This window comes from Muscardinus avellanarius (assembly GCF_963383645.1).
Source record: "Muscardinus avellanarius genome assembly, chromosome: 16".
Classification (NCBI taxonomy): Eukaryota; Metazoa; Chordata; class Mammalia; order Rodentia; family Gliridae; genus Muscardinus; species Muscardinus avellanarius.
Genome location: NC_137802.1, coordinates 48,472,195 through 48,484,500, shown reverse-complemented (window position 1 = coordinate 48,484,500; position 12,306 = coordinate 48,472,195). Strand labels below are relative to the sequence as shown.

General features: G+C 50.5%; 1 protein-coding gene across 1 annotated transcript; it reads right to left on the bottom strand.

The window, feature by feature from the left end:
- On the bottom strand, positions 1 to 10,867 carry PSMB3 (proteasome 20S subunit beta 3; the record flags this gene model as incomplete). Its single annotated transcript, XM_080713414.1, has 6 exons — positions 10,807 to 10,867; positions 10,324 to 10,508; positions 8,283 to 8,390; positions 3,072 to 3,249; positions 1,904 to 1,998; positions 1 to 49 (listed from the first exon to the last, which is right to left on the bottom strand). Exons 1-6 carry the CDS (start codon positions 10,807 to 10,809, stop codon positions 1 to 3), a joined length of 618 nt encoding a protein of 205 aa, XP_080569540.1. The 5' UTR covers positions 10,810 to 10,867.
- Positions 10,868 to 12,306: the final 1,439 nt, after the last annotated feature.

Here is a 12,306-nt window from a genome sequence, read left to right as displayed (position 1 = left end):
TCAGTCCATCCGCGCCTTCAGTGTCCTGGTGGTGATCTTGTCCTTCTCACTGCAGAGGGAGGGAATGACAAAACCCATGTCCACCCGCCTCGCCTCCGCCTGACTCCCTCTCCAGCCTCAGCACAGGAAATGAACGCCACCCGTTGCCCAGAGGGGCTGGTCAGCATGCGTCTGCTGTGGCAAGTGGAGAGCCAGGGGAATCTGCAGGGGATGCACGGGGAAGGTGAATCAGGACTGGACTGAGATGCCCTCCATGAGGGAAAGGAGACCCTCGGCCGGTCACGGTGGTGGACACCTGAGATCCCAGCTATGTGGAAGGCTGAGGCAAGAGGATCAAATTCGAGGTCACCCTGAACAACTTGGACCCTAAGTTTTTGTGGTCCTGGGAATTGAACCCAGGAGAGTATTCTGTCACTGAGCTACCTCCAGCCCGATTTTGTTTAATTTTGAAACAGGGTCTCGCTAAGTTAAAGTGTGATGATTTCAAACCTGCGATCTTTCTGTCTCAGCCTCCCAAGTACTGGGACTGCAGGCATGCACGACTAGTAAACTTCAGAGTCAAAAGTTTTTTTTTTTTTAAATGGGGCTAGCCGGGCGTGGTGGCACACGCTTGTAATCCCAGCGCTTGGGAGGCTGAGACAGGAGGATCGCACCGGTCCAGAGCCAGCCTCAGCTACTCAGTGAGGCTCTCAGCAACTTAGTGAGACCTTGTTTCCAAATAAAGTATAAAATAGGTCTGGGATTGTAGCCTGTAGGTAGAAAAGCCCCTGGGTTCCACCCCCAGTACCACAAAAAAAGGGGGGGCTAATGATGTGGCTTAGGGATAGAGCACTTACCTAGCAAGCATGAGACACTGGGTCCAAAAACAAAAGGCACCCCTAGGCCCAGGGAACAAAGGTTTAGGAAGGAGGTCTCTCAAACACCAGAAGAACCTCGGGGTGGTCAACTCTCGTTTTTGTATTTTGGTGGTTTTTTTTTCTTCCTTCGGAACTAGGGATCGAACCCAGGGGCATTCTACCTCTGAGCTACACCCCCAGCCCTATTCTTTTTAAATTTATTTTGAAACAGGGTCTAAATTACAGAAAGCCTCACTAAGCAGCTGAGGCTGGTTGCAAAACTGCAATCCTCCTGTCTCAGCCTCCCAGGTACCACCACACCCAGCTGAATTCTGTGTTTTTATGGTAAAGAAGCAGATGCTGACTCTGCAGTGTGGGAAAGTAGTTGGAAGGGTACTATGTACTCCAGTCAGGCTTCCAGTGATAGCCTCAAAGAGGGGGAAATGGAGGTGGTATTTAGGGAGCTGGCTAGGGGCTGGGAAACGGTTTCCCAGATGGGTAGAGGTCAAGAGAAAGAAGAGGAAGCCACCCAGAGTTTTAAAACTAGTAGCTACGGGGTGGCTCCTCTCCATATAAATCCCCGAGACTCAGGGCACTGTAAGCAGAGGAAAGAAATGTCTGAAGCCGGGCGTGGTGGCACAAGTTTGTAATCCCAGCATTAGGGAGGCTGAGACCAGAGGATCACAGTTCACGGACAGCCTCAGCTACTTAGTGAGGCTCTCTGCAACTCAGTGAGACCTGGTTTCAAAATAAAGAATAAAAAATAGGGCAGGAGGTGTAGCTCGGAGGTCAAATGCCCCTGGGTTCCATTCCCAGAACCCCCCCCCACACACACACACACAAAAAAAAACGTCTGCTGTGAGCAAGGGAGACACTGAGGTCACAGAACACCTCCTGGCAGAAGCCAGGGCAGGCTGGGGACCAGCAGCCACCAACAGGGAAGCTGGACACCGCCACCACAAATGTCTTCCTCACTCACACCTGGCCTGCGGCTGGGAAGGTGGAGGGGCATACCGATGGAGGCAGGGGCCTGCAAAGCGTCTAGACCCCTGCCAGCTCATACTCACATGATGTGGACAATGACCCCCATGCCTGACACCGCGTCCCTGTCCACCGCATTCAGCATGGCTTGGGAGATGGTTTCAAACAGGTGTTCTGGATCCTGCCAACAGAGCAGGACCTTATCAGCCCCTGACTTGCTCAGGCTCCTTAACTCTCGTGTTCTGGGCTCCCAGCCCCCAGGTATGCCTGAAGTCAGGGGTGGTTCCCTGGATGTGGGAAGCTCAGGACTATGTAGGACTATGTAGACTTCAAACCCGTTGACCAGTAGTGTGACCCTGAGCAAGTGCTCCGGCCCTTCCCTGAGCCTCAGTTCTTCTGGTAAGAATCTCTTATTGGCTTCATTGTACTTCCTCAGCTGCCGGAGGGACTCTCCTCCTGGAGGTCCCAGATACCTCACACTTACCCTGCCCAGCCACGAAGCCCACCCGACCTGCCCTGCCAGGCTGTGGGACATCAGCCACCCTCGGCACCGCCACCTCCTCCACCATGCTTGGAACCAAGTCCCTTTGGCTCTGGCTGTCTCTGGTCCCCACTGCCATTGTCTGCTCAGGGCCTCAGTGCTTCCTGCAGGTGACAACGGTCTGTCACAAAGGAAAGCACTTAAACTCCTTGGCATGGCGTCCAAGGCCCTCCAAGTCTCACCCACAGCCTGCCCACTCAGCCACTCTGCCTCTTCTGCCACTCAACACCCTGCCCTGCCCGGCCTCTGCACAGCTCCAGCCACCAGCCCTTCTTCCCTTCCTCCTCCTCTCAGCACACTGTATAGTAACAGGTGTCTTTTGGGGTTTTCCAGGGTGCTAGGATTGAATGCCGGGGCATTCTACCTCTGAGCTCCACCCTCAACTCTGCTCCCATGCTTTCTTCAGCGTCTCAGGTAGGTTCTTAGTGTCCCTGTCACAGCAGAGGAGCTGGGATGCCGACTGTGTCACAACTAAGCAGTACTGGCTCCAGGCCGACACTGGCTGCATCACATTAACACTCTGCTCCTCAAGCCTAGCGTGAGGCTACGGTAGGCAAAGATGGGGCTCCTGGCGGGAGCTGCCCTCCTCAGGGGCCGGTGGATCCTGGAAACCTTCTCAAGGAGCAGCGGCCGCAGGCTGCTCTCCTACCGCACCATTCTCCCCATTACCGGCCACATGCATTCTGCGAACGCTGCTCCCCACACCAGCTCACCATGTTGGGCTCCCAGAGGGACTCGCACATTCCGTACATCTGTTCAGCGCAGGTACCACTGACCACAAAGTCGTCGGTCACCATGGGGCAGCCGATGAGGTCGAGAGAGCAGATGAAGGGCTTGAAGGTCTTCGGGTCCAACCCAGCAATGACGGGCTCTGTGTAGTAGGGCCCAAACCTGTGAGCAGAGGAGCCAGAGCTCAAGAGTACCGCCACGTGCAGGCCCTGGCCCAGGCCAAGAGGAAAACGGAGGGCCATTTGGGAAGATGGTTTCCCTGTGGTCAGCTCTATTTAACCCTCTCCTGGCACTGACAATGTTCTAAGATGCTTTCATCTTCTTTTGTTTTTTGTTTTTATAGTACTGGGGATTGAACCCAGCAGTATTCTACCACTAAGCTAGATCCCAGCTCCTGTAATTTCATATAACATGTTTATGTTTTATATATATATACACATACATATACATATATATATGTGTGTGATTTGGTGGTATTATACCCCAGACCCCCCTTTTATTGCAGTACTGGGGATGGAACCCAGGGGCATGCTACCTCTGATCTACACCCCCAGCCCTAGTTTTTAATCTTTAATTTGAAACAGGGTCTCACTGAGTTGTAAAGGGCCTACTGAGGCTGTCTGCGAACAGTGCTCCTCCTGTCTCAGGCTCCCAAATGCTGGGATTACAAGCCTATACCATCATGCCCAGCTACCCTCAGCCCTTGAAATTGTTTTATGTTTTTTGTTTTTGTTTTTTTTTTGCGGGTCCGGGGATGGAACCCAGGGGCATTCAACCCCCAAGCTACACCCCACCCCCTGCCCTATTTTTAATTCTTTATTTTGAAACCGGATCTCACTGAGTTGCAGAGAGCCTCACTAAGTAGCTGAGGCTGTCCGCAAACCGCGATCCTCCAGTCTCAGCCTTCCGAATGCTGGGATTACAAGCGTGCGCCACCACGCCCGGCTAAAAATAATTTTTGTTCTGAAATAGGGTCTTGCTTAGTTGCTAAGACTTTAGAAGGTCTTGCTAAGTTATTAAAGATAGTCTCATACCTGCAATCCTCCTGTATCAGCCTCCCATGTACTGGGATTACAAGCGTGTACCACCACATCCAGCTTTTATTCTGAGACAAGACATGCCTATGTTGCAGAGGCTGGCCTTGAACTTTCCTTTGGTGGTACTGGGGTTCCTGGAAGCCCTTCTACCTCCGGGGTACACTCCCACGGGCTACACTCCCAGACCTATTTTTTTTTTAACTTTTTTATGTGGAAACAGGGTCTCTTAAACCAGCGAGGCTGGCTCCGAACCCCCGCGATCCTGCGATCCTCCAGTCTCCACCTCCCGAGTGCGGGGATTACAAGGGGATTACAAGCGTGCGCCACCACACCCGGCGCTAGCCTTGAACTTTCAATCCTTCTGCCTCAGATTCCCAAGTTGCTGGGATTGTGCGCATGTACCTCCATGACCGGCAATGATAAAAACTGTGTGTGTGTGTGTGTGTATGGGTCTGGGGATGGAACCCAGGGGCATTTGACCTCCAAGCTACACCCCCTGCTCTATTTTGTATTCTTTCTTTCTTTCTTTCTTTCTTTCTTTCTTTCTTTATTTATTTATTTATTTATTTATTTGGTGGTACTGGGGATGGAACCCTTCTACCTCCGGGCTACACACCCAGACCTATTTTTATACTTTTTATTTGGAAATAGGGTCTCTTAATCCAGAGAGGCTGACTTTGAACCTGTGCGATCCTCCTGTCTCTGCCTCCCAAGCGCGGGGGGATTACAAGCGTGCGCAACCACGCCCGGCTGTATTCTTTATTTTGAAACAGGGTGTCACCAAGTTGCAGAGGACCTCGCTAAGTAGCTGAGGCTGGCCGCGAACCACAATCCTCTGGTTTCAGCCTCCCAAATGTGTGCCACCACACCCTGCTTACAAGAACTTTTAATTTGAGCTAAAGGAAATTTTTACAATTTTTCTCTAAAATTACTTCAAAATAGAAGATTTTAAGCTAGGCATGGTAGTACATGCCAGTAATTCTAGTATTTGGAGGTTGACACAGGAGGATCACAGATTCAAAGACAGTTAAAAGCAAGTAGTAAAATTCTCAGCACGTTGTGAAACTCTCATCAACCTAGCAAGACCCTGTTTCAAAATAAAAGTAATATAAGGTTGGGGGTGTAGTTCAGAGGTAGAATGCCCTGGGTTCAATCCCCAGCACCACAAACAAAGGTGTTTTTTTTTTTTTTTAAATAAAAGGAGCCCAAGCCAGGCATGGTGATGCATGCCTATAGTCCCAGTACTTAAGAGGCTGAGACAAGGATTGCAGGTTTGAAGACAGCCTCGACAAGTAGTGAGACTCATCAACCCAGTGAGAACCTATATCAAAAATAAAAGTAAGTAGCTGGGTGTGGTGGCACATGCTTGTAATCCTAGCATTTGGGAGGCTGAGACCTAGAGGATCGTGGTTTGCAGGCAGCCTCACGGTTCGCGGGCAGCCTCAGCTACTTAGGCCCTCTGCAACTCAGTGAGACCTGGTTTCAAAATAAAGAATAAAAAATAGGGCAGGGGGTGTAGCTCGGAGGTCAAATGCCCCTGGGTTCCATCCCCAGACCCACAAAAATAAATAAATAAATAAATAAATAAATAAATAAATAAATATAAAAATAAGTCTGGCAGGGCATGGTTGCGCACGCTTGTAATCCCAGCATTTGGGATGCAGACAGCCTCAGCTACTTAGGCCTTTTGCAACTCAGTGAGACCCTGTTTCAAAAAAAAAATTTTTTTTTAATAGGTCTGGGAGTATTGCTCAGAGGTAGAATGCCTCTGGGTTCCACCTCCAGTACCTCAAAAAAAAAAAAAAAAAGAAAAAAAAAAAGTAAATAAAATATAAAAAAAGCTGAGCGTGGTGGTGCACACTTGAGGGTGGTGACACACGCTTGTAATCCCAGCATTTGGGAGGCTAAGACTGGAGGATCGTGGTTTGCAGAAAGCCTCAGCTACTTAGTGAGGCCCTCTGAAACTTAGTGATACCCTGTCTCAAAGAATAAAAAATAGGGCAGGGGGTGTAGCTTGGAGGTCAAATGCCTCTGGGTTCCATCCCTAGACCTGCAAAATAAATAAATAAATAAATAAATAAATAAATAAATAAAACCGGCATAGTGCCGCACACCTGTAATTCCAGTATTTGGGAAGCTGAGACAGGAGGATGATAGGTTCACAATCAGCCTCAGCAACTTACCAAATAAAATAGGGATGGGGTGTAGCTCGAATGTAGAATGCCCCTGGGTTCATTCCAGTACCCAAGCAAATTAGAGAAAAAAAAAAAAAAAACAGGTGCGGTGGTAAACACTTTTAATCCTAGTACTTAAGAGGTTGAGATAGGAGGATCACAGATTTGAAGCCAGCCTCAGTAGCTTAGCAGGCTCTCAGCAACTTAGTGAGACCCTGTTTCCAAATAGAATATAAAACAGGTCTGGACATATAGCTCAGAGGTAGAAGGCCCCTGGGTTCCAACCCAGGCACCACCAAAAAAATAAATAAATAAATGGGCAAGATGGAAGTGGTGGTGCAAACCTGTAATCCCAGTACTTGAGAAGCTGAGACAGGAAGATTGAAGGTTCAAGGCCAGCCTCAGCAACAGGGTAAGACTCTCAGCAATCTATCAAGACCTTGACTACAAAGCCAGGTGGGCATGGTGGCACACGCTTGTGCATTCGGGAGGGAGGCTGAGACTGGAGGATTGCGGTTTGTGGACAGGCTCGGATAATTAGTGAAGCCCTCTACAACTCAGTGAGACACGGTTTCAAAATAAAGAATAAAAAATAGGGCAGGGGGTGTAGCTTGGAGATCGAATGCCCCTGGGTTCCATCCCCAAACCCTCAAAAAAGAAAAAAAAAAAAAAAAGCCAGGCTAGAGAATGTTGCTAAGAGGCAGAATGCCCCACAGTCTCAAAACAAGAAAAAAAAAAAAAAAAAAAAAAAGAACCCAGCTTATATCCCTGTTTTGCCCAGAGTAGATGGATAAAGCACCTAAAGCCTCCTTTAAATTCTTTCAGTTCCACCTACCTCCTGCTGCACTGAATTCTAGCAAAAACACCCATTAGACACAGTGTTACACACCTGTGACCCCAGAGGCAGGAGCACCCCAAATTCAAAGCCAACCTGAGCAACTTAGCAAGACTCTATCTCAAAATAAAAAAGGGCTGGGGTGTAGATTGGAGGTAGAACACCCCTGGGTTCAATCCCTAGGACCGCAAAAACCAGAACAATAAAAAACAGCCCCTAACATAGCAACCCCGAGGTTCAGTGCCAAGCCAGAGACTAGTGCTGCAGAAAAGCTCTAGAATTAGCCTGGCTCTTGGCTGGGAGACCCTAGAACATTCTTTGGTAGTTTATTTATTTTGCGGGTCTGGGGATGGAACCCAGGGACATTCAACCTTTGAGCTACACCCCTGCCCTGTTTTTTATTCTTTATTTTGAAACCGGGTCTCACTGAGTTGCAGAGGGCCCCACTAAGTAGCTGAGGCTGTCCGCGAACTGCGATCCTCCGGTCTCGGCCTCCTGAATGCTGGCCTGGCTTTCTTTGGTAGTTTAGAATCAAGTTCTTGTTGCTGGGCGTGGTGGCGCACGCTTGTAATCCCTGAGCTTGGGAGGCAGGGACAGGAGGATCGCGCTGGTTCGGAGCCAGCCTAGCTGGCTTAAGAGACCCTGTTTCCACATAAAAAAAGTTAAAAAATAGGTCTGGGAGTGTAGTCCGTGGGAGCATATCCCAGGGGTAGAAGGGCTTCCAGGAACCCCAATACCACCAAAAAAAAAAAAAAAAAAAAAAAAAAAAAGAAGTTCTTCCTTTCCTATTTAGTTGTCAGACTCAGAGAAAACAGGGCCATAAAATAAGGATACTGTCCTACAAATAAAAAATGGGAGGACAAGGAGGAATGCCCCTCCCAGGCCCCTCAACACTGTGTGCCTACTTGGTCAGTCAAGGTTGTTTTGTGTGGTGTGTGTGTGTGTGTGTGTGTGTGTGTGTGTGTGTGAGGGGCACTGGGGATTGAACCCAGAGGCACTCTACCTTTGAGCTACACACCCAGTCCTATTTTACTTTAAAACAGGAGGGCCTCAGAGGGTTGCTGAGGCTGGTCTTGAACCTGTGATCTTCCTGTTTCCCACCTTCAATCAAGGTTTGTGCACTCCCTGAGTGCTGGCTGCATCACTTACCGTTTCTCATACAAGAGGTTGGCCACCATGCTCATGAGGGTATAGGGCTTGATTTGTCGGCCTTCCTTCAATTCATACAGGTTTAGCCGGAACTTGAGGCGCTGGGCACTGTGGTAGGGGAGAAGCAGGTTATTGCTGGGCGGCTCCTGCAGTCCTCCCTCCTGGAGGCCAAGAGGAAGTCAAGGAGATGTGCAACCTCTGACCTTGCTCGGGAAGGCTGCAAAATCTTATGTGTATTAGTGATCAATAGCTCCCGTGCGGAAGGACGGCCACACCTGGCCCAGGGCTGTCTGGGGACCCCAGGATGGACCCCTCCACTCAGCCAAGCAGTGAGCCCCAGGACACAAGGACACAAGAACACAGAGCCACGGAGGCAGCTTTAGCTTCATCCTACAGGTGAGGAAAGCGAGGCAAGTCACTGCTGCCCACAAAGCAAGTAATGTTGGCAAGAAAGCCTCAGGAGGAAAGGGAGGGAGGGTGGAGGAGGAAGGTGCCGGAAGCCTCCGTGCCTAAGTCGTTTTCTGACTTAGGGAGGACAGGAAAAAAGCACGAGCTAGGTTAGAGCTCAGCCAGTTCTATGTTCTTGAGTCATGCAAAGCTTTAAGGGAAATGAGAGAACACTTTGTGACGTACGTCTACCCCATCAGTGAAGGATACAGGACTAAACCTGAGGCTACCTGCTTCCTGAAGCCCCTCCCACCGGTGAGCACAGGTCCACTGAATCCTGTTTTTCCTCTCTTCTCTTGACTTCTTTCTCACCCCGCTAAAATTCGGGTTCAGCTTTTGAACTGTAGCTTATTCTCTCCCCTCTACATACTGTCTCACTATAATATGTACCCACATATTAAATATATCGTCCGTGCCTCTCCACTCCTCAGATGTTCTTTCTTTCTTTCTTTCTTTTTCTTTTTTTTTTTTGGCGGTACTGGGGATTGAACCATGGGGCATGCTACCTCTGAGATACACCCTCAGGCCTCTTTTATTTTTTATTTTATTATTTTTGAAACAGGGTCTCCCTGCGTTGCAAGGACCTCTCTAAGTAGCTGAGGCTGCCCACGAACTGCGATCCTCCTGTCTCAGCCTCCCAAATGCTGGGATGACAAGCGTGAGCCACCACGCCTGGCTTTATTTTTTATTTTAAAACAAGGTCTCAGCCAGGCATGATGGCACACACCTGTAATCCCAGTTCTTAGAAGGCTGAAGGAGGAAGATCACGAGTTAGAGGAGAGCCTCGGCAAATAGTGAAACCAATGGGTCAGTCAGTCTCAGTCACTTAGCAAGACCCTGTTTCAAAATAACCCTCCCAGGTGGACCATCACAACAGCTACTTGGTCCATCTCCCAGACGCTCCCATCTCTCAAATCTCAGCACCACTGTCAACTAGTTAACACGCACCAATTTATCACGGGTTGGTTTTACTTCGGGATGCACGCCTTGTATGCCAAGGGGACCTGAAGTTTTTTTGATTCGGGTTTTTTTTTTGTGTGTGTGTGTGTGTGTGGTACTGGGGGTTGAACCCAGGCTATACTCCCAGACCTTTTTTACCTTTTATTTGGAAACAGGGTCTCACTAAGTTGCTGAGAGCCTCACTAAGTAGCTGAGGCTGGCTTTGAACCTGTGCGATCCTCCTGTCTCCCAAGCGCTGGGATTACAAGCCTGCACCACCACACCTGGCCTTGAAGTTTTTAGAGACTAAGCAGAGACTAAGAGACCTGCACTAGGATGTTGGCTGACACCCATTAACTTGCATTTTGGACAAGACACTCTGAGAGCCTCAGTGTCTTCAACTGCAAAATGGGACAACAAACCTGATAATTTCAGAGGATTAAATGAGTTTCTGCACACGAGGTGCTATCCAAAGCCCGGCAAACGGTAAATACTGGTAAAAGTTTGTTAGGTCACATCTCTGTTATCGTGGCGTCCAGCAAAGGTTCAGCCTCACTGGCGGTCTGCTAGATGACCAACACCCTAGCCACTCAAGATACCAGGCAAGGGTGGTCCAAGAAGAGGCCTGGGAGTGGGCGGGGCCCCCGGCACTTACACTGTCTGGACGTCGGTGGCGAGCCCGGCCAGGCCGATATACAGCCGGTCACCCATTGGGAAGATCTTCTGGAAGTCCGTAGTCACCATCTGGGCCTGGATCCCGAAACGCCTGTCGGCAGCGATGGCCACACAGTTCTTCCCCTTCATGGCCATGACGGCCCCTCCATTATAGGACATAATAGACTGGGGCAGACAAAGCAAAGGGGTTCAGCGCCAAGGGGCCCAAAGCTGTCATAGCTCCAGGCCCAGCTCCCGATTCGGAGGCTCTAGCGCGCCCAGCCCTCCACTCTGGAGGCCTGGACTCCCCGGACGCCAGCCCTGAGAAGCCCTCACCCTCGATCCTCCCCGCGGCCGCGCCTTCGTGCTTGAAGCCGCTTCCCTCCATCGACCACCATGCCCTCTGACCACCTAGCCTGGCGGTTCCCGCTTCCCATTTCTCAACGCCCTGCCCTGTGCTACTTTTCCTTGCCCCCCATCTCACCATGATTGCGGCTAACGAGGACCCCCGATCGCCGCAGCAATTCCAGTACACCGGTGGTGGCTTTCCTTGCGCCGAGCACAGGTCGCTTCCTCCGCATTGGTTGACAGACCGAGTTGGCTGTTCACTTGAGCTTTTCATTGGCCGCGCTTCCCGTCAGTCATCAGCACGGGATAGTTTGGTTGAGAAACCAAAACGGAGGCGGGGAAAGCGGAAAGTGAAAAGTCACTGCGAGCGCGGAAGAGCCCCGTGTCCGGTGCATGCCGGGATCTCGGCGGACCCGGGCTCGGGCGCCGCGCCAGGGGGCGGGGCGCAGGCGCACGTGGGCTGGGGAAGCGGGGCCTGGGGTCGCTGTGCCCCAAAGAGCCGCCGCGGCTGAAGGAGTGGGACGTGTTACGTGCCGTAGGTTACTTCATCTACTTATTCCAGAAAGCCTTACAAGCTACTGTGTCCCAAGGCACTTTGCGAGACCCCCTTAAATGCAAACCGAAAGATGCGATGAGAGTAGGGTGGGCGTCGCGGATGTTCGTGCCTGCAAGGGCTCAGCGGCAAGGGGAGCTTGGGAGCCATTGGGACCCCCGCAGGCGGCTTCAAGTAGTCAGTCCCTAAAAAGACGTGTGAATGCCACCCGGAGCCAGCCAGCTCCCACCTCTCGCAGTGGCGACGGAGAAGAGACGACCACGCCTCGCGTCTTCCCCTCCCGAAGCCCGCCTGCCGCCTTCTCTGCCCGGAGCACTCGTTTTCTCTTTGGGTCTGGTTTCTTTCGCCGGCGTCGGAGCTCTCGTTTCCGATGCTACGCCATCTCAGGTTCCTTCCCATTGACTCGGCTCTCTGCCACCCCAGCAGTCACCGCGGTCTCTGTGGCGCAATCGGTTAGCGCGTTCGGCTGTTAACCGAAAGGTTGGTGGTTCGAGCCCACCCAGGGACGGTATGGTTCCTTTTGAAACCCTCCTCCCCCGGGAGGGTGTTTTTTGATAATCGTGCAAAAACTGCTCTATTGAAATGATACCGACAACGCATCTCTGTGTGTGTGTGTGTGTCTGTAAAACTGGTAACTGGACTGGAGCATTCTACGCCTTAGCTATGCCCTGGGGCCCTATATTTGTTTGTACTGGGAATTGAACCCAGAGGCATTCTACCTCTGAGCTACACTCCTAACCCTATTTTAGTTTTTATTTTGAAACAGGGTCTCAGTAAATTTCGGAGGCTAGCCGCAAACCTGTGATCCTCCTGCCATGGCCCACTAGGCAACACTTTTTCTACAACAAATCAGAGGGTCATTGTGGTTGTAAATTTGTTGCAACAGAATAACCTCTTCCAAATATCTCACCACTGCCTCCCACCTCTCAGTTCCCAAGCTGGATTGCAGGAAAGCCAAAGACCAAGTTTTTGCCTTTTTTTTTTTTTTTTTGCAGTACTGAGGATTGAATTCAGGGGCATTCTACCTCCAATCTACAACCCCAGCCCCATTTTTTATTCTTTGATTTGAAACAGGATCTCACT